The sequence below is a fragment of the Periplaneta americana genome, chromosome 6 (assembly GCF_040183065.1).
Source record: "Periplaneta americana isolate PAMFEO1 chromosome 6, P.americana_PAMFEO1_priV1, whole genome shotgun sequence".
Taxonomy (NCBI): Eukaryota; Metazoa; Arthropoda; class Insecta; order Blattodea; family Blattidae; genus Periplaneta; species Periplaneta americana.
The window spans coordinates 116,575,031-116,597,666 of record NC_091122.1 but is presented as its reverse complement, the minus strand read 5'-3'; the positions used below and the strand labels follow the sequence as shown (position 1 = coordinate 116,597,666).

At 35.2% G+C, this 22,636-nt stretch overlaps 1 protein-coding gene across 4 annotated transcripts; it reads right to left on the bottom strand.

The window, feature by feature from the left end:
* Positions 1-1,013: 1,013 nt before the first annotated feature.
* LOC138701659 (DNA-binding protein Ets97D-like) lies at positions 1,014-22,305 on the bottom strand. 4 transcript variants are annotated; one of them, XM_069828786.1, is made up of 11 exons: positions 22,173-22,305; positions 21,698-21,791; positions 20,392-20,591; positions 18,338-18,605; positions 14,531-14,663; positions 13,817-13,976; positions 12,118-12,231; positions 11,083-11,295; positions 5,307-5,480; positions 2,571-2,794; positions 1,014-1,305 (listed from the first exon to the last, which is right to left on the bottom strand). In XM_069828786.1, the coding sequence occupies exons 2-11, from the start codon at positions 21,778-21,780 to the stop codon at positions 1,165-1,167; spliced, it is 1,710 nt and encodes a 569-aa protein (XP_069684887.1). In that variant the 5' UTR covers positions 21,781-21,791; positions 22,173-22,305; the 3' UTR covers positions 1,014-1,164. The 4 variants fall into 4 exon arrangements, with proteins under 4 accessions (XP_069684887.1, XP_069684888.1, XP_069684889.1 ...); XM_069828787.1 differs by having other exon boundaries at positions 18,338-18,584; positions 22,062-22,263; XM_069828788.1 differs by having other exon boundaries at positions 18,338-18,581; positions 22,062-22,263.
* Positions 22,306-22,636: the final 331 nt, after the last annotated feature.

Sequence of the window (22,636 nt, the reverse complement as noted above, 5' to 3'; positions counted from 1 at the left end):
CCTGCTAAGCCTTATCTGATATAGTACAGCATGAAATCACAGTCTAGTATATACAGTCACGAAGCTCAATACGTAGTAAATATGCATCCATAGATAGTTGCTAACCACTAGGATTGCTACTATCGCCTCATTACAGACAATGCGAAATAGTACAGACACAGTCTATTGTTCCTAGCACCCTCACAACTCAAGCTTCGTGACTGCATATATTAGACTGTGATGAAATGTTCCTGGAATATCTTTCTCTCTCTTCCACGATGACCACAGCTTCTGGGCAGCACAAATGAAAAGAGTAAAACTATTTCAACTGCGCAACAGCAAGCAAGGACTGTAGTGTATGTATTCTCACCATAAAAAAAAAGTAATATCTTGTGAAACATTCAATATACGCTAATGAAGAAATACTCTTTAGAAAGCTCTAACAATGACCAATGACTAACAACATGCAAAAATAAAATTTGCTAAGAAATAAGCAACTTGATTTAAAAAAAAATCATAAAACTTTATCTCTCAGCTTCATAATGCAAAGACTAAGTGCCGCATTTTTAAGCAAGAAAACTACCGAAAATGGAAGGTTTGAAATGGCTGAAAAACAGCTAAAACACAGTTGAACACTGGCAAAAAAGATTACCAATTAAACTTGTCAGCGTGATATTTTATGTAAAATTTTCAGTTGAATAATAGCAAATATTTTGCTGTAATTTAAATAGCACTCTAATATCGAAGGTAAACTAATTTTTGTTACACTGTATATAATTTATAACCACTTAGGAATAATCCATTCAATATAATCTCTTTCAGGTTCGCCAGAATAAGTATGTGAATTCACACATACAAAGCAAATTCAAAATCAGATCAACATGTACCTGTAACAGTGTAGCATATTTCAAATCCCCTTCAAAAAACAAGGAGAGGAGAGAAGTTTAAACATTTTTTTAAAGTCCTCCCCTTCCAGACGATTAGTCAGTCACAGATAAGAGATGATGAAAAAAGTTACGTACTAAGTAGCCACCTTGTTGTTAAAGAAATTCAGTTATCTTTAATTAAATAAAGATGTGACTAACAGTTCTTTTGTTGAACGTGTTAAGATCACAAAATATAAGATTGTTACACTGTGAAGTTATTCTTTACAATTCCTTTTACATATATTTACAATGTTCCCCATCATGTGGTGGTAAATTGTTGTCCAACAGAAATGCTCTTCCGTGCACATTCTTCCACAAGTCTGTTCAACTCACTTGCACTGTATCCTAACAACTGCTTCAGATCACACACAAACTTGTACACGAACCTCTTCCCATGAACCTGCAAAGTCAAAATAAATTTTCCATTTAATATATTCTTCTTTCTTTTTTTTATCTCAGATGACAGGCCTCTTATTCAATTCCTTACGAAATGCCATGTTATTTTTCTCAACATAAACTACTGTCTGCCTGAGTGGTTGTCGCATCTTGATTTCCCCGCCCGTTTCTGCTGGCTCCTCTATAAAGGCTAGTGGCTAAGGTGTTAGGCTCTTTCCTGAAAATATTTGCTATTCGGAATTGGAAGTCTATGTAATATTATACAATTGTTTAAAATAAGTTAAAGAAAAGGGCCCAGTAAAGTAAGTAACTGTCACATGACTTCCCTCATTTTGCAGACCCTGCGACATAACCACTTGGTCAGACAGTAATGAAAGGTTCAAAATTGAACATGTAACACCAATTCGACTGTCTTAAATGAAAGGTGTTACTCTGTTTTGACTGTACAGACCCAGAAACAAAATTTGGGCCACCCGAATTTTCCAAGTTTATGTTATAACTGGAACTTGGAAAATTAAGATCACCCAAATTTTGTATCTTGGTCTCTACAATAGCATTACTAGAATTTTTACCAGTACAGACTGTCCTCTTTGTAATTAGAATCGTGTAATGAATGTCGACAGTCTGCATAAAAACTTAGTTGTAAATAGTATTTTGTCACATACATGACACTAGGCAATGAGAAAAAATGTATTTTAAATTTTCATTTTTCACTTGTGCTATTTATTATTTACTAGCTTATATTTGTATTTAAGCAAAGATAATGTGAAGTCTCTTGTACTGCATTGGGAAGAAGTTCCCCACTTTTCTCATAATGAAAACGATAACCACTGGAGCAAAGTAAAAATATCTTTGTTCACTACAAATTCTATTTGAAATTCTAAGGATTTGAACTCCAGTATCCAGAATTAAAAAGGCAATTTTTACTTCTGTGACTAACTGTGCATAATTAAGGATATTATCATTCTTAAAATGGTTGCTTCCGACCAAAGATTTCATGAAAAGCCATCAGTGATGACTTGTAACTATTGTGAAAATCTCCCTAAATTACATGATTGTAGTTGGCTGTAGACATAAAGGTTGTCATCACCTGAATGAATTACAGCTGTATTTTCAAAACATAAGATAATGAATATATTTTCTTCCTATATAGAGAATCTCTCATACCCATAACATTCTATAGGTTTATTTGTTACTGTTTAACAATATTTCTGTTGTCACTTCAAATAAAGATTACAGTTTTAAATATCTAAAAGACATGTTACTTACTTTTGCGATCATGTCTCCATCATAGTAATACCGAAGTGCACGACTAAGTTTTTCGTAGTTCATAGTTGGCTTGTTTTTGCGTTCACCCCATAGTTGTGCCACCATTTCAGGATTATGTAGCTTGAACTCCCCTTCATTTCCCAGCCATTGTATCACACCACGATGTTCTTTATCTGTCAATAACTCGAGCAGAAACTGCCATAGCTGTATCTGTCCATTGTTACCTGTTTGTAATCAGTAAAAATGTGCAGTTGAATATATACCAGTATTTCTTTTTTAAAGCAATTTCTGAAATTGTTAGCCATTATAAAAACTTCATAATCTCCTTCATCATCTCATCTGATTGTGAGTATAGTGGAGACTAGCCTCCTATGGCGCACCCTGGGCAAGAACTCTGTCGATAAATTAGTCTATACCAGTGGTTCCCAAAGTTTTCGAAGATGCGACCCACTCTTGGGTGAGACTTCTGTATGCGACTCCTACTACCAAACTGGTAGAGTATTTAATAAGTATAAATCATTGTAACATCGAAAACAATGATAACTTTACTCAGAATTAGTAGATACCACCCAAAGAACTGCCAAATTAGAAGAATATATTGCAACAAAAAATTAAATTATGGATTATTTAACGATGATCGCAACTGTCGAGGTTATATCAGCATTGCCGGTGTGCTGGAATTTTGTCCCGCAGGAGTTCTTTTACATGCCAGTAAATCTACTAATATGAGCCTGCAGCATTTAAGTACACTTAACACCTACTTTTCTGATATTTTCGAACATTTAACACTGTGAATAGTAGTTTGCAAGCCAAGATGTTAACATAATAACAACCAGGGATAAAATCAAATAAAGAAACTTGATTTCTGATCGACATCACTTGACAAAAAGGAATGTGATAGATTCCAGTGCATGAAAGAATTCGAGGAAAATTTAGCTAAGTATGATACAGCAAATACTGAATTTGTTTGCACAATTCTAAACAACAACTTGTTTAGTATTTTCTGGAAGACACTAAAAAAAATACGACAGTCATAGATGGATGCTAAATCAATTTTTAGACAGTTGCGTTCAACTGGCTGAACTTAAAAAAAAAAAAGTGAAGGAAAATTTCATTTAAGTGTGCACATACTTTCTGATGGAATGTTGAAACTAAGCTTTTTCACAGAGTGTAGACCAGTCGTGTATCAAAAGAATGCATGAATACCTCGAACTTGCAAAAGAAGCTTCTCATCCACGACTCTCATAAAAACAAAACAAGAAATTTCAATTAACTTGAAAGTGATATCACTGTGTGTGTGTGTGTGTGTCGAATACAGAGTCCAGATTTGAGAGATACTTTCTGAAAAACAGGCACATTTGTCACATTAATAAAATTATTTCTTACATTAGTGTATATAACAAACATTTTTTTATTCTTATGTTAAAATGTTGTTGATGTTTCTGAACACACAGTAAGTGTGTCAAAATTGAATATCACCACTATTGACGCTATCAACTGGTCAGGTCGTAAAATTCGTAAACACTTAAGAAATGAAGCATTCCAAACTTGGACAAATCATACCTTGCATGGTAAAGGAGTTATTGTTTATAGTGATCTCCCCAAGGCTAACTCGTAGGAAGCAATTGAAAGGGCCTATCTTCCTCAGAATGGGCCAATGCTTTAAAAATGTCAAGCAATATTTCGGCGGTTTACACAATACCGGGCAGAACTCTAAGCACAACCTGCTGCCGTCATCCAGACTGTAGTGAGCTTGAAACACTTGGACACGTGCTTGGACAATGTCCTAAAGGCGAACTGCTGATCAATGCTAGACATCATTGTGTACGATATGCTTTGGCGACATCTTTAAAAACTTTAAATTGGGAGATTCTTGAGGAAGTACATTGTGTATCATCAGATGGTTCTTTTAGACGGGCAGACATTATTGCTATTAACGGATGCTTAAAACGGGCTCTTGTTTTTGATCCTACTATCCGTTTCGAAAGGAACCTAAATCAGGCCACCGAAGTTGATATTCAGAAGAAGTCTATATATGAACCTTGTCTGCCTTATCTTTCTCAAAAGTACAACGTCCCTCTTAAATAATGGTCTGTCATTGGTTTGCTGTTTGGTAGTAGAGGTTCTATTACAAAATTCACATGAAATTATCTTAACGAACTTCACATTCCTTTTGATTATGTAATGTCTATTCTTATAAATATTATCAAGGATTCTCTTCAAATATTACATCATCATCTCTATTTCAATTAATCCACTTATATATTTCCCTTCAACAATTAACTTTCTTTTTTCTTTAATGTTTCAAATCATATTATATTGTACATGTTTAGTGTATTCAGGACCCTTGTGGTCACTCAAATTCTTTGAGCTGATGTCTTTAATCAATAAATAAAAATTAATAAGATGGTTTTTGTTTTATTTTGTAAATCATCTCGCGATATGACCCCCAGTTTGGGAACCACTGGTCTATATGACTGATTTCATATGGGTGAAATATGAACAATCAAGTACCTGCCATAAACATTTATAAAAAAAAAAACACATTCAAAATTAATAGTCATCATGACAAAAAGTCTTAGACAACACAATACAAGGATATTCCTGGAAAATATATGCAAATCCTCTGGCACTACCACGGCCAAGAGATGTAGCTAATTTAATTTCTTCTTCCTTTCTTACGTATATATATATATATATACACGCATACATACAATAATTCACACTGTATCTTACCTGTCCTGTTCCCACAACCCATGCCACCAGACTCCACAACATTTAGAGGTAGTCCTATGATGCGGGGCAGTTTTCCCAGTTTTGTTTGTCGTGGTTGGCGACCACGTATCTGTTGTCCTTCAGTGGTTGTATGTGTGACGTATTGGAGTGAATCTACTTGCTTCTGTACCACAGCTACCATACAAAAAAAAAAGATTACGTATAAGAAATTTTCAATTGACAGAATAACATCTCATATTAAAGGTTAAAACAAAATTTTCTAGCAATATTTATTCAACTTTAAATATATAATTGGAACCAGAACTCCAGGAATCGATAAGATATACAAAGCAAATTTGTAGTGCATTGTTTTAATTACGTTTAAATAAACCCAGCTATGACTGAGTAAATTAATTTCTTTGGACACCAAATTTAATTTATACTTCTAAAATTATAATTATAAATCATAACAAAGAAATATCGACTGTCTTCATTCTCTTTAGAATAATCACTTGTGTTTTTTTTCAGTCTCTTGTTTCATTAACAGTATTTTTATTTAATTCAAAACTACTCTTTGCCTCTTTCTAGCTTTAGAGATATGGATAAGTATGTTGGTGTTGTTTTCTAATGCCAGGCGTTTGACAATAAAGTCATTTGACCTCTTGCACTCCAATATTTTTCAAAGATATTATCATGACCAGCCACTGAAGCACAGATCTTGAGGTGTTCCAAATCCATTTCTTGGTTTGAGTTGCACAATGGGCAGTTAGGGGACTGATATATTCCAATTCTATGCAGGTGTTTGGCCAAACAATCATGGCCTGTTGCCAATCTAAATGCAGCTACAGACGATTTTCGTGGTAAATCGGGAATTAACTGTGGATTTTGATGCAGAGAGTTCCATTTTTTCCCTTGGGATTGAGTTATCAAATTTTGTTTGTTGAAGTCTAAGTATGTAGATTTAATAAATCTCTTCACAGAGAAATACGTAGATTTAGTAACAGGTCTGTAAGTAGCAGTGCTGCCCTTCTTTGCTAAAGCATCCGCATTCTCGTTTCCCAGGATTCCACAATGGGATGGTATCCATTGGAATACAATTCTTTTATTGAGTGATAATAATTGAGAGAGCATTTTAGTTATTTCTGCTGTTTGAGATGAAGGTGTGTGTTTAGAGACGATTGATAGAATAGCTGTTTTGGAGTCTGACAATATAACTGCATTCCTAAATTTATTGATGTGGCATAGAAGATTCCTGAGACTTTCACTTATTGCAATGATTTCTCCATCAAAACTTGTTGTTCCATATCCAAGAGATCTATAAAGTGAGAAGAGACAGCACGTAACACCTGCACCGGCACCTTGTTCTCTGGAGATCAAGGATCCGTCGGTGTATAAATGAAGCCAGTTTTGTGGAGGGTACCTAATATTAATTGTCTCTAAAGACAATTGTTTCAGTATTTCAGTGTTTACTTCTGATTTCAGTATTTCTTCTGTTAAATTTAGATTATATTCTATATTTAATAGAGTTAAAGGGTTTGGTTTAATTTGTAAGTTTTCTTTTAAATTCGGGATATTGGTTTTCTGTTTTAATTCTTGAACAATGGATATGAAACTTTTCTGAGTTTTCAATCTACAAAGAGGACTGTATGGATGCCAATTGTTACCTGGTAATCTGATAAGTTTTTCATATTGAATCAGTGCTTTTTCTTGTATTGTCATTTTGATGCTGTTAATATTAGTGAGGAATCTCATAGAATCTATTGGAGTTGTTTTGATTCCACCAGTAATGAGTCTGAGAGCTTGGTTTTGAACATATTCTATTTCGTTTATGAAAGGTGAAGTAATTAAAATTTCTCCGCAGTATGTCAGCACTGGCTGTATAAACATTTTGTATGTAGTGTTCAAAGTATTCCTAGAGCATCCCCATTTCTTTCCTGCTAGTCTTTTTAGAAGGGAGAATCTTTTACGAGCTTTTTCAGAAATGTATTTCAAATGGTTGCTCCATGTTAACTTACTATCGAAAATAACTCCAAGATATTTGGATTCATAAGTCCTAGGAAGGTGTTGGCCATTGTATTGGATATTGAATTCTCTTTCTTTTTTACAGAGTGAAAATATTTGGTAGTTACTTTTGCTTAAATTGAGTGTCATCAAATTTGATGTATTCCATTCATGTAGTTGATTTAGAGCTTTAAGAGCAGAATTTTGAATTTTGTCTCTATGTCTGTAAGATCTGGAAGTCCACAAAACTATATCATCTGCAAATAGTGCTGTTTTCATGTTTGATTCCTCTAACAGGGAGGGTAAGTCATTTATATAAATAATGAATAAAGTTGTGCTGAGGACAGCGCCCTGAGGTAGACCTCGATATGTTTGTCTGTAACTAGAAAGTGAGTTATTGAATCTAGTGGCAATGAATCTTTGACTAAGGAATTCTGATATCCATCTGAACATATTGCTGGAGATACCTAATTTCTGGAGTTTTAGTAATAATTTATTTCTCCAAACAGAGTCATATGCTAACTGAAAGTCAATAAATATTGCCAAGGTATCTTCTTTCTTGTTAAAACTGTCTTTTATTTGTTGGCCGAGGAGTATGACTAGTTTATTGGTAGAGTGTAGTTGTCGAAAACCGGCTTGTCTTGGCGATAAAAGATTTTGGGATTCTAAATACCAAGTAAATCTGTTGGAGATCATGGACTCTATGGTTTTTGCTATCATGCTTAATAGTGCTATTGGTCGATAACTATTAACATCATGAGCAGGTTTCCCTTTTTTGTGAACTGGTACAATGATTGCTTTTTTCCAAGCTGCAGGAATTGAGGTGTTCCATGATAAATTGAAAATGGATAAAAGTACAGACTTGGCTTTTTCCCCCAGATGTTTAAAAAATTCGGAATGAATGTTGTCGGGGCCAAGAGATTTCTTGGTTTTTAAATTTTGTATAGCTAGAGTTAATTCTTTGGAAGTAAAATTTTTATGAAATATTCCAGGTTTTGTACTAGTAATATTGTTTTTATTATTTTTATGTAATTCTCTTTTGATAAATTTGTCAGTTTTTTTGATATTGGGATGTAATCTGTGAGAGTTTGAGAAGTGTTTATTAAATGCGTTTGCTATATCTCTACTATCTGTTAGTGTTTTGTTATTATGAATAATAGGTTGGCTAGTATTTTCCTGTGTATTGGAAATATTCTTCAGAAATTTATATGTTTTAGCGCTATCGGTTCTGTAATTAATATTTTCAATAAATGTATTGAAACTGTTCTTTTTTGCTGTTATGATTGCTTTTTTAAGAATGGCAGTCTTCTTCCTCCAATCTTGAGTATCTTCTGGTGTTTTGCTATGTTCTGCTTTGGTTCTTGCTTTAGCTCTATCTTGTTTCAATAAATTCAGGTTTTCTGTCCAGAATGGTGTGTATTTTTTTGGTTTGCCTCGTGGAATGTGCTTTTTTGCAATTTTAAGAACAGATTCACAGAAATATTTGTTCAATCTATCTGAGTTTGTATTTTCCATTAGTGGTGTGTTGACCTTGAGGTGTTCGTCGAGTTCTGTTGTAAACAGTTTCCAATTCGCTTTCTTAAAGTTCCATGTTGTTTTGTTATCGTAGGGTGCCTGTCTTCGGTTTTGGTGGAGATGGATAGAAGCAATGATGACTCTATGGCCAGATCCAGGGCCTTCAATTATTTTTTTCTTTGTTTCGTGATGGATATCTGATGTTACTAGTAATAAGACTGGATTTGTACCAGAACCAGAATAATGAATGAAAGTAGGGGGATCTTCTTTTCTGTAGACAAGTTCTGCGGTTGTAGTATTTAGGAGGTCCATGATCATTTTTCCAGGTTGGTTTACATTATCGTAGCCCCAAAGTTAGATCAAGGGGATTATTAGGTGGGTTATAGGCACTGTAGATTTTGAAATGTTGTTGATTTTTCCATACTTCAATTTTTATTAGTTCTAATTTGTCTTGATTATCCATTTCTTTTATGATTTGAAAATTTGTAATTAATTTCTTTGATGTACCTGCGAGAATTCACTACTGATCTGTCTACCTTTGGGTAACAGTTTCATATTAAAACCTTTAAAATTAAAATATTTTAATTGGTCAGCATTAAGATTTGCTTCTTGGATAAGGAAGATATCTATATTATTATCTGAGAGTATATTGGCTAGTTCAGTCTTCTTGGCTGATGTTATACCGCCAGCATTCCATTGTAAGATGTTTAGTTGATTCTGTACCATTAAAGTAGTCCCCGCCTGGAGATCCGATTGGGGGACTATTTTACCTCCGGATAATTTTACCTTAATGGTACTCATTTCATATTGGAGTTAAATGGCAAGTTGTAGCCGATTTAAGTGAACACCATATTTTAACGTTTTGGTGGCTACTTCATTCACACACAACCCCCAGAATGTCTGGAGGACCACACCTGCTGTTGGTCGACGGGTCCATTGGACCTAGCTGGGAGATCTTGTTGATCACCAGCTTTCCCTCCTTAAGCCACTGGAGGACGATTTTAGTGCCATAGCAGGTCAGCACTAGGAACAGAAAAGTAGAAAGGGGAGGAAGGAAAGGGAAATGAACCCCTAGGCCTCGAATGCTCTAATGCCATTGGGATCGAAGAAAGTAAGAGTTCAGTCAGAGGACTGGATAGGATAGGGTAAAGAGGGAATTAGGTATTGGATAGAGGAAAATTATACCAAATTCAGTCATTAACTCATCAAGCTGACCAGTGCTAATGGATGAGTAGCCCCACCCTTTAGTTCAGCTCGTAAAATTATGCTTACTAACAGCTGCACCATGGGAAGGTAGGGATGGGACATTGGGTATTTGTCCAGGTTGGTTCCTTAAAGCCTTCAATGGGAAGGATTAATGGCTCTCCCCCCTGTATCCGACAGATACCCTTTTGCAGCCATGGATAAGTATGTACAGCACATTCTAGAATAATAATAATTATTAATAGTAATGAGTTAACAGACCATATGAAAGGGATAGAGAGATATTATAGTAGGCACCGGCATGGCTTAGTCGGTTAAGGCGCTTGCCTACCGGTCTGAAGTTGTGTTCGGGGCTGGTTACCTGGGTGGGTTTTTCCGAGGTTTTTCCCAACCGTAATGTGAATGCAAGGTAATCTATGGCGAATCCTCAGCCTCATTTAGCTATCACCAATCTCGACACTAAATAACCTAGTAGTTGATACAGTGTCGTTAAATAACCAACTAAAATTTACAAAAATATATTACAGCAGGAGGAGAATACAACACAAACATGATTTCAGTTAAATAACTGTTACTCATTCACTACCAATGACTATATCAAATATTAACCCTTAACCTAAATTCCAGACCATGGATGAACACATAAATAATTACTTTTAAGGCAAAATTCCTGTGCTCTAACTGGGAATCGAACCTGGGACCTCATGAACTATAGTCAGAAGCTCTGACCACTAGACCATAAGGTTGGTCGATTTAAAGACAAACCAGTCAACTATATACATATCTGTTTCTGTACTGCCCGCTTAACACTTGTGGATGGGATGCACAATGGTCCAAAATAGATTGAATGTTATCATCATAAAGGTTGTCATGTATTGAAGAAGTTGAAGATGAACAAGGGGAGATAAGGTGAAATAGAATGTGAAAGAATAAGAGAAAGAGAAAAAGAAAAGGTGGTGGAAGGTGGGGGGGGGGGGAAGGCAGCTGGAGGAGGAAGAAAAACGTAACATTAACAGCCATGTGATGCCATGCTTTGATCACTTTTTCCAGACCATTTACAGAAGTCAGTATAACTTACCCACAAATTTACACTTTCGCAAAACTTCCAGGTGTGTCCAGAACAGATCACCAGGATCAAGAGGTACCTTGGCTTGGAAGTCTGACAGAGACAACTGACATAGTTGCTTTCCTGTGATGTTCCAATCACTGAGTCTCAGCCCAACCAGATTGAAATGTCTCACAGCCCACTGCAGCCACAGGCGTACATGGGCTACTGACCAGTCATTTGGGTCTTGAAACAAAACAAACAAAATGTCACTCAACTTATGTCAATATTACATGCATACTCTAAACTGAGAAAAATAATCTGGTTAAAATCTTTCTGCTTGGATTCTCAGGCTACCCTCTGCCTCTGAATTGCATTATTTCACTAGCTTCATACACAATCAAAATTATTGGCCATAGATCACATTCTAGAAGTTACAGAGGTAACTCTGTGGGCTGCAGGGAAAAAAACCTATCTTGTAAATTATCATGACCCTGTGGCTGTCACGTGATGAAAAACATTACAGAAACGCATATGGAGCAGTAAATGATAGCAGGAGAAAAGTCTTTCATTGACGAATAATAAATAAAAGAATCGAGAATGCACAATCTTACAGATAGTTATTCCCTTCCATGCATCCACCATTTCTGACTAGCCTTGGTATAATGAAGTTTTATTTACTGTTTTGTTTAACAATGGTTAAGGATTGAAGAGGTTATTCAGTATCAACTTTCTAAATACTACAATACTGTACATTAATATCATCTATTACTAATACAAACATACACTAATTACTGGAATTTGACAGTTGTGGGTATCTTTTTAGAGTGGGTTGGAGTTCAGTGTAGCAAGTTTTGTCAGTTTTAAAAGAAACTTACAACACTGAAAAGTTACAGGCTATCTAGGCCTACTTGAAGTCGCACATGAATCTCTTTTTGCAGAACCTTTATATAATGAGTGACGTGAAACTAATTTAAAGAATATGCATACTTTAGTATTGTGGTTTAATTTTTACTTCACCATAAATTAAATTTAAAAAAGAATTCCATAACATTGTACACAGTATACCTGAAGGAATCTTCAGACGTTGCTGTTCCTTCTTGAAATGACTGTCAACAACCCATCGGATTACATTGTGTTTTTCCACAGCTGGTGCAGTTTGTTTTGCAACAGGAGCCTCATCTAAATATAAAGTAACAATATTGAATTTTAATTTAAAGTCTACACTGAAATAAAAAATAAATCACAAGTCTATCATTTTAAAATACAATGTGGAAGTACACATTTTAGTATATGGTGACAATTATAAGAAGTATAGCATGAGTTCTGTACAGAGTTATCATTTATGCAATTGGTTTCAACAATATTAATTAAATCATATTTTATCCAAATTTATATAGCACTCAATGTAGATTTACATTTCAAAGTTCACACGCACACACTACTTAAAACACTCTGCAGAATTTCACAGCTGAATAAGTAAAAAATGAAACAATTACTATATGACCATGTCATGTGTATGCAGCCCAATAAGATTGTTAGACAGATTCCAAAATGGAAGCTTGAGAATGAAAGTACAGCAGAGTTTTGATTATCCGATCTTTGGTCATCTAACATTCCATATTATCCACTATTCGTGATTGACAAAATTTTTACTGTAGGTACTGTGCTTTTGGTGGGACTATACACCAGTATGCTGTAGTATCCTGCGATGTCGAGCTGTACACATGTTCTGCTATCCGTTGTGCACATGGACATGGGTTGTACGGAGGATGGTGGGATCTCGCAGCGAGAAAACATCAATCAGCACATTTTTTTCTTATATATTCTAAACGTTTATAATTATTGTGGGCCTACTGTGTTCTCTTTGTTCATTAAAGTTTTGATCTCCTTTTTATTCAGTAAATAAAATATTTTACTATACCACTAGTTTTATTATATTTCTTTGTTATTCTGCATTATTCGAATTTGCCCTCTTACTCCCTCGAATAATTGAGACTCTACGGTAGGTGCATTAGAACTATCAAAATCTGTCTAGACTGAATCATGGAAAGCATAAACAGAAATTTATGAAATGAATGTATGGACCAAGATTTTTAAAGAAATTGTGATAAAAAAAATCAATATAATAATGATAAACATCACCATTGGTGGCACTAAAGTCTGTTGCAGGCTTTAACTGCCCTATAATGCGTCTCTATTCACTCCTATCTTTTACCCTCCTTTCCCAGTATTTTCAGATCTTGTTTAATACTATTCAGTCATCTGATGTTAGGACATCCAACTCTTCTCTTACTATCTATTTTTGTTAGTAAGACTTTTCAATATGGATCTGCTTCTTTTTCTATACAGATGTCCCAGTTCATCTAATTCTCTAGATTTGGACGATGACGATGATGATGATGATGATAATGATGATAATAATAATAATAATAGTAAGAATGATGTAAATAATTTTACAATTAATAAGCTAAAATCTACATGCAAAGAAATGGAAACAGTTCACAGTGAGTTAAGGGTCACTCTACAGACTGTGCCATCCAACCTTGCTCTCTAGCTTACAATACCGAACTGGAAACGTTTGTAGAAAACCTTCAATGCATGTACTATACTTCTTTTCTTTTTAAAACATATAATTAATATATTTAAGGACGCCAATGGTTAACTGTAATACAAATGTTCAGTAATACTCGTATATTGGAAAAAAGGTGGTAAGAATCAGACTGAAATTGTGTGTTTAACTCTGAAGTCCAAATCTGATACTTACAACAGGCATCTTCTTGTAACTCGCCATAATCTTCTGCTGGTTTAAGTACATCTACAATATTTATCTTCTTTATGTCACCATCTGTCTTGATTTGTACATTCACCTGCACCCTTCCTTCTCCCTGTACACACTGGTCTACAAGATTCTTGTGCCCCTCTAACTGCGAAAGAAAACGAAAAGAATATTTTTATTCTGAATCCAGTTTTTCAAGAATACGCTTGGCCAAACAGTCATGGCCTGTTGCCAATCTAAATGGAGCTACAGACGATTTGCGACTTTATTGTCAAATGCCTGGCATTAGAAAACAACAACTTATAGGCCTTCTACGTATTTGCAGAGTAAAAGTTGTTTCGGGAGCAACCCATCAAAAAAAATGTTATGTTTTATTTAACGACGCTCGCAACTGCAGAGGTTATATCAGTGTCGCCGGATGTGCCGGAATTTTGACCCCGCAGGAGTTCTTTTACATGCCAGTAAATCTACTGACATGAGCCTGTCGCATTTAAGCACACTTAAATGCCATCGACCTGGCCCGGGATTGAACCCGCAACCTTGGGCATAGAAGGCCAGCGCTATACCAACTCGCCAACCATGTCGACGCAACCCATCAATGAAATGTAAGAGCATAAATAGTGGTAGAACATGGGTGGAGGCAGCATGAAGAAGAATAGCCTCATCAATCAGCCAATGCTTTTTCTCTCCACTATAACATACCATTTGTGCATCCTGCAGCCAAAACTGGTAGTCTGTCAGTTCCACACCAAGTTGCTGTTCCAATAAACTTTGAAGAGTTGACAAAGGCTCTCTAATGTCCATGTGCTGCATCAGTACTCCACTCATATCATTCCTATGGGGAAAAATACACGTGTTAAGAAATAGGCAATGCAAACAATTTTATTTCAATATGTCCTTCATACAGTGCAACCAATCATCATTAGTTAACTCTGAATTTTTTAGTGTAAGACATAGCAATGAGATGAGTGAATGATCTTAAGGCCCTTTACTAAGAAAAGAAGAACTGAGTTGAGGCTTGTTGATGAAACACTGTACCATTATAAAATACACGCATAGTATGAAACTCATTGATGGTAAACTCATATGTAGACATTACCTTACATGAAATTTACTATAATGTAATTATGGAGTTTGACTAAATACTTTTACACAATTTTTTTTTAAACTTCCATTTCCGCCATATTTTACCGTCGTAAAAACGATAGAAATATTTTCATTTGTCGTAAATCAACTATAACCTAAACTAACCTAAGAATGTTAGGTTAGGTTAGATTAAGTTATTATATGTGATTTCAGACAATTTAAAGTATTTTCATTTGTCGAAAATGAACTACAAACTAAACTAACCTAACCAAAAAATGTTAGGTTAGAGTACATTATTTACGTTATTATAGGTGACTTCCGACAATTGAAAATATTTCTATCCTTTTTACATCAGTAAAATACGGCGAAAATGAAAGTTAAAAAAAATAGTCCAAAATCCATAATTACCGGCAAATATAATTAGCTCTACAACTTGCCAATTAGACATGAAGTGAATATAAGCAACCAGTTGCCCTGAGAAACTCATGAAGTCTCTCTCAATGATCCAGATAAGCTCGTTTAAACAGGAATTCCGTCAAATAGCCACTGTAGTAGGCTTTCTTTCGACCATAACGTGGGACTCTTGACCACACTTCCTGCAAGTGCGCTTGATATTCTGTGTATGAGCTTTTGTATCTGGATCCACAAAGTTCATGCTATGATTTACTATCAGATGTCGATAATCTTGTTCTCCCATACAACAATAAGCACTCCAGCAATCACTTACAATTGTCGTACGGGGCAAAATTCGTTCCTTAATCACACGTAATAAAGTCTCTGAAACCCATTTTTCCACCATTACAACAAACTAATTCTTTGAATTACCTCGCTCCATGCCCCCAAATATCCACTGTCCTTCTAATATCCTTCCCTTCTCATGCTTTCTCTTTTCCACTTTAGCCTCATCGATTTCAACAATAACATTCACTCCTCCAAGTTTATCAACAGTAATCTCACTAGACGTTTTGATTTACCTAGAGGAAATCAAAACTCGAGTGGGATTTAATTGACTATTACACGATTAGAAGAAAGTATATAAAGATTAGAAGTAACGAAGTACTCCAATACAATAAAATATTAATTGACTTACGAAAATACAACTGTTTTCAAATGTATTATTATACCATCTCAACATTACAAATATTACGCTAGATGCATGCTAGATGGAAGTAGTGAGTTATGATTACTAGCAATGCCTTCTTGTCGAGAAGTTCTCGATCTATACACGATGGCAATGTTACTAGTCAAGAAGGCTTTGTTGATTCAGTTTCATTTTTATTAAAACAGTTGCATTCCACTTCAATTATCCGAATCCCAGTAATCAACGTCACTTGATAGATGATTTTCAATAAATCTTAATATTAAACAATCTCTGATACGTGACTATCCATATCATATAGCAGAAGCTATAACATAACAACTAATATACTCAAGTGTTAGAAAAGTTTTAATTAACGACGATGACATAAAAAATAAACATGAATAATTTTAAAAGAAATAATTATTGAATGTACAATTTTCAAATTTGAATGTGGTTGGTGGTTCAATTGATGGTATATTGGACATGTGCGTAATAGAAGTGGAACTTGTTGATTTAGGCCTACATAGTGTATTCAACTTATTCAGGATTTCCGAATGGTGCTCTTCATTTATTTGTAAATCGGATTTCGGAAGATGCATAGGTATGATCAGTGATTTTTATTAATTCTTGTTCATGAATGCCAATGCGAGTCATATTTGAAACTGCTGTGCATCGACTGGAGTGGTTTGTAATTTTATATATATATATATATATATATATATATATATATATATAATTTGACGTTCAGACCAGCGCAGTTTCAAATGTTGGCAAACAAAGAAACAAATGCTAGGGACGCGATAAAATTGTGCGATAAGCAGCCATGATTGGTTCAAATATGTCCTTTCGTACAGTTTTATTGGTCAAAAGTAGTATGACGTAGTAAGAGTGTAATAGCCTAGTCTTTACAATTTCTAACTGCCCAGTCCAAACAGACTTCCCTGCTAAAAGAACTCCATCTACCATTGTCCCTGAAGTGAAACCCAATTCTTTCTCTATAAAAACTTGTTGGGGTGGATCATGAAACAACCAGAACATTAAAAAAAAAAAAAAAACACACACACACACTTGTTCCATACTTAACGAAGTATTACTGAAGAAAATACCATAGAACACAGAACGAAAAAAACCACACACCCTCTTTTTCTTTTTTGCAAGACTAACTCTTTTTTGACACCTAAAACACTTCCTCTTCCAATCTGCTTTCAAAATATCTCCACAATTGCCACATGCACAACTATCAGATAACACATCATGATTAATTACGAACTCACGCAATTCTTCTTCCCTCAATCTAATAAACTCTGCCTCACTCATTCTACATCCCGCATACAAGACATGATCCACTTCGATCGAAGTCATCCACACAAAAGACAGATCCTTGAATACTGCAATCGTTCGACCAATCTAACTCCCCCACCCGCCAACCAATCACAAGAACCCCCACTGACACCGAGCCACCAATCATCACAACACTTGCTGAATTCAACTGTATAAATCATAATAAATTACTAATCAAAAGAAACAAGACATGATATACTTCATCCAGACAGAAGACAGATCCTTCAATACTGCAATCGATCTACCAATCGAACTTCCCCACCAGTAATCAATAACAACAATCCCACTGAAACCGAGCCACCAATCATCACAACACCTGCCGAATTCAACCGTATACACAAAAAAACACGTTCCTATCATTTCCGACAAATAAAAAGCAAAACACTGTTTTCACCTTATAAAACTACCCTATATCAAGAGCCCTATTTAAAAAACCGCGCAGTAGTCAAACTCCATAATTACCATAGTGGCTAAGTCCATTATGTCAGTATTTGAACAATGTACAAACATAACATTCTGTCAAAAGTTGGTTAAAATGGTAACATACCTCAACAGGACTAGATACTAAGAAAAAAGCCATGGACCATTCATTACGTGATACAAACGTTTCAATGAAGGAAGAGAGATCCTAGTTGATAATTTTATCATAAAAGGACTGACAATGCAAAACACCACAGTGTTGTCACATCTTTTACATTCTTCCGACATAGTACCATATGGTTTTACAAATTTTCTTACATGAGAAACCAGTTTTCATGGGTACAGGTTCTCTTCAGTGTAAGATGTAACCAAAGCTACAATGGAAGTCCCTCCCTCAATTCATTCTGCAAAACATTCTTTAAACTGTTTCCAGCAATGTACTAACTCTGACAGGAGTGCAGTCTAGTTGAGATTACTTTAAAAGTGGAAATGCCATTGTTATCAGTGTCCATCTATGAAATTGACTATGGTACCATATAAACTTCTAAAATTATGATTTGGGTACAATCTACTTTCCTTACCTTTCAATAGCTTGTACGATGCTATCTGCTACTACATGAGTATCCTCATCTTCTTCCTCTTCATCCTCCTCCTCATTATCTTCATCTTCCTCTTCTTCCTCGTCTGCTACAGCAACTGTGGAGATCCCATGTACAGTACCATCAGTGGCTCCTGTCACAGCCAGTGATGTCACCACTTCCTCAGCTTGAACCAATTCCAGTTCATTTCCAGCTATCACTTCTTCCTCCACTCCCATCACTACTTCTGCTGCAACAATATATCCATTTTCTGCAACAAAACACATCATGGCACCTCTCTTCTTTCCAGTCTAATTGTTTAAAAAGCTAACATCAGAAAACTGAAAACTTTTTATTTTGTTGTTGTTTGTTCTCAGATTAAAAATATAAAATTACTTATATTTAAATGTACAGTATGTGGCTAAATTATTTTTTTCTAATTTTCAATAAATTACATTGATCAATACACTAAAATAGATTCTATTGTACATATCAGCGTTGATTTTATGAAACCTCCTATGTTACAGTACAGAAAATAATTTTTCAGGAGAAGAAAATATTAATTAAATATAAATAGTTCTACACTGATCCTCGACGATGTCATTTATGTTCACTATATTCACCAATGTTTTCTACGGAATTACTTCATATTCTTATGTAGGCCCATTGATTTTTAATTAATTTTTTCTTCCTCCTGAAAAATTATGCTGTGTATTGTCACATAGAAGTTTCATAAAATCAACGATGATATGTAGTATGTCGTGATACTAATACTATTAAAAATAATAGTCATCTAATATTAGGTTTCCACGAATTTTCCTAACATCTGGGCTTACTAAGCAAACATAATTATGAATGAAAAGATATATTTAATGTTTCCATGTAAATCAGTTTGCAACTTATTATGTTAAAAACGATAAATTTAACAGTCCAAAGAAGGGCAGTAGTTATATACTTATCTCCTTAAATTATAAACCAGAAATATGGCGTAAAACATTTCCAAAATATAGTGACAGCTAAATGCAAAATAATCTGATTGTCAATTAGCCCTTTTGCTTCACTTATGTTCTCATTTTCCATTGTCTCTATACAAGGTCAACTACAAACAACCTTAGCTGAATTATCATTAAGACATAACTGATGGCTATTTCACGCATAACAACACATTTTGCATATTTTAAATTTCTCAATAAAAGAGGCAGGGAAGATATTTTCTATGATCATATGGCCAGCTGAGGATTATGGTTGACTTGATCTCCAGATCCAAACCAAGCAATATGCATTTATAAGAGTACCCTAATTGAAAGACAAAGTAATAAATAATAATAATAATCCGTGGCGCTACAGCCCGTGAAGGGCCTAGACCGACCAGCCGGCTGCTGGCCTCACGCCCACATGCCGAAGCAGAGGTGGACGATCATCCAACCAGAATGAAGGTATCGTGTGGTTAGCACGATGATCCCCCCAGCCGTTATAGCTGGTATTCGCAACCGGATTTCGCTACCTATCGTAGCTCCCCAAGTGCATAACGATGCTGGGTGGGCACCGGTCCCATACACTGGCCGAAATTACATGAGAAAATTTCTTCCCCCATGAGGACTCGAACCAGCGCGCATTCCGTAACGCGAGTCCTAGGCGGGATGCCTTAGACCGCGATGCCACGGCGCGGGACTGAAAGACAAAGTACGTGTGGAAAATCCTCATATTCTACATAAATTAAAACATAATTTGAAATATAAATATCCAAAATAACGAAACAAAAACTTTCGCTTATTGTTGAGATAATTTTTGTAAGATGCAAACCACGCATTTAAAAGGGGCCTATTCACTTTCAAATACTACTAAGTTATTGTGTTTAGAAAGGCAGCTGGCAGAGTATTGGGTTACAGTATGCACTACTTGACAGCACTAAACTGTTCAATAGTTGGGAGATATATTCCATGTAGTGGCCAGTACTAAGTGAGCATACTACTATTCAGTTAGTCTGTTCAGAGGAAAATTAAACACAATAGGAATGAAAATTAAATATGCAACTATAAGAAATAAAATAATCACACCTGCAATGGCATTATCAGGAACAATAGTCTCTCCTGCATCATGGAACTCCGCCACAAGGGTGCAAGCTTCCTCTGGAAGCATGGATTCAGCCCCTATTGATTGATCATCAATGTCTGGTTGCTCAAGTTTTATCCGCTTGCATAATAATTCACTGACTTCAGCATCATCCACTTCATGGGTCTTATCTTCAATACAAAATCTGAAACATAAAGAGTCTTGCTAATGAGTAAATACAACTAACTAAATATCACAGAACTTTAGTTTGTGGAAAACATTATTTTCTTTTAGAATGTATGATTGTTCTTGGTCATTACCTGCAATAATTATATCTGAAGTTTATATTTCAAACGTAGCTGAAGGAAATGCAGTAAAATCTCTCGTAACCAGCACCCAAATAATCGGCAATACTAAGACAACAGTACTTTTGGCTGGGCCAAAAAAAGTTTAATTCTGCCACATTGCCACAGTCTGGGCTGTCAGTTTTGCCACATTAGTAAGTTCCCACAAACTTTAATTCAGTGAATATTCGAAGCTAAAGTTAGTGTATTATTTGTGTTGTGTGATGTGTTTTAATAAGGAAAATCCACAGTTTTTATGCTTATTCAGTTATGAGCAAGTGATGGAGAAATAAGCTTCACATGGCTGCAGTTTCAACATTTGGCACCATGAAATACGAAGGTTTTTTTATATACTGGTATTTATTCAAGTATCCGAAACTAGCCTGGTCCCTTTGGTGCAGGATAAAAGGGACTCTACTGTAGATATAAAAATGAATGAAACTTTATTTAATACAAAGCAACATAATTTTGAAAGTTAGTTTCATGAAATATAAAATCCCTAATATTACTGTATTTTATACATGAGAAATATAAAGACCACTTCTATCAGCACACATTAAATCAATGGTTACAATAATGAGAAAAGCTGTAACTTAACCTCTAGAGCAACTGTGGGCTTACAGCTCTCCCAGTGATTACGTCAATTTCTACTAATCAGTACTATAAATCCAAGGCATTTTCAAAGTATTTTTTTATTTATTTATTAGTGGCTGGGACATAAGAAAGATTCACCGAAGATTGATAATTATTATGTAATGATAAAAGAGCGTATATGATTTATGTTACATAGGCCTACTTAAATCTTGATTCGTCTTATGTCACAGTCAGTTCATGCAATAATAAGACTCGAACATTCTTTGTGAGAAGTCTGTGCTATAAGTATAGATATGCCAAGAGTCCATAAAATAATTACAAACAGAATAGGAGATTCAAACATAATTATCATATTACCCTACTTAAATATTACCGTTTACGCGTGTCCGGTGCCAGAGTATACACTTTCCTTCCATTATCATCCTTCAAAATGAGAACTGCCTGTTGCTGATCCATCAGTTAAACTCCTTAAAGAAACATAATTACAAATTTAACACGAACAGCTGTATAACTCACAAAATCAATTTGTAGCAATTGAAAATTAACCATAACTCCTTAATATAGAACAGAATTATGGAAAACACACGTAGCTAAACATAAAATCCTCAGAAACATGTAGCTGAACATAAAATGTATTATAGGTTATGTCAACAATTTTGGAGCTCACAACACAGATCCCATATGTTTAAGCAGTTCACAATTGCAGTCTTATATAAATGCTAAATGTCTACTATTACCTTAAAACGAAAACTGTCACAATTATTTTCTGTTTTCGTTATACGTTCTCCAATCAAATAAAAATGGCAATAATGTAACTATATTAATAATTAAGTAAATACATCACAAACCGTGCGGTTTTTAAACAAGACGTAAACCGCTGCAGCAAGATCGTTCTTTTACATTCGCTTCACAGTCGCTGTAGCAGCGCTGCAGCAAATCTAAACACAGCTTAACGAGTTTGCTGCACGATCCATCATGGCGGAATGCGTGTTACGGGGACTGCGTTCTGATTAGTCAATACATACTGATGCAACCTGGGTAAAGTTAAAAAGCCTTGAGTCCAAACCGTTGCTTACGAGATTACACAAGCTGGCACATAGCGCTTGAAAAACGAGTCTGAAGTAGTTCCCTCGTAATGTCAATTCCGCCGCTCGGAGCGCTGTTCTGCCCTAAATATTCATAGCAGAACACTTAAATGACATTGCCATTTGGGACATTTAAAGGACTCACCATTGCTTATTAAACGCTTCGTACAATATTTTACGGACAATAGACGTAATTTCCAAACTTCTACTCCTCAATTATATTACAA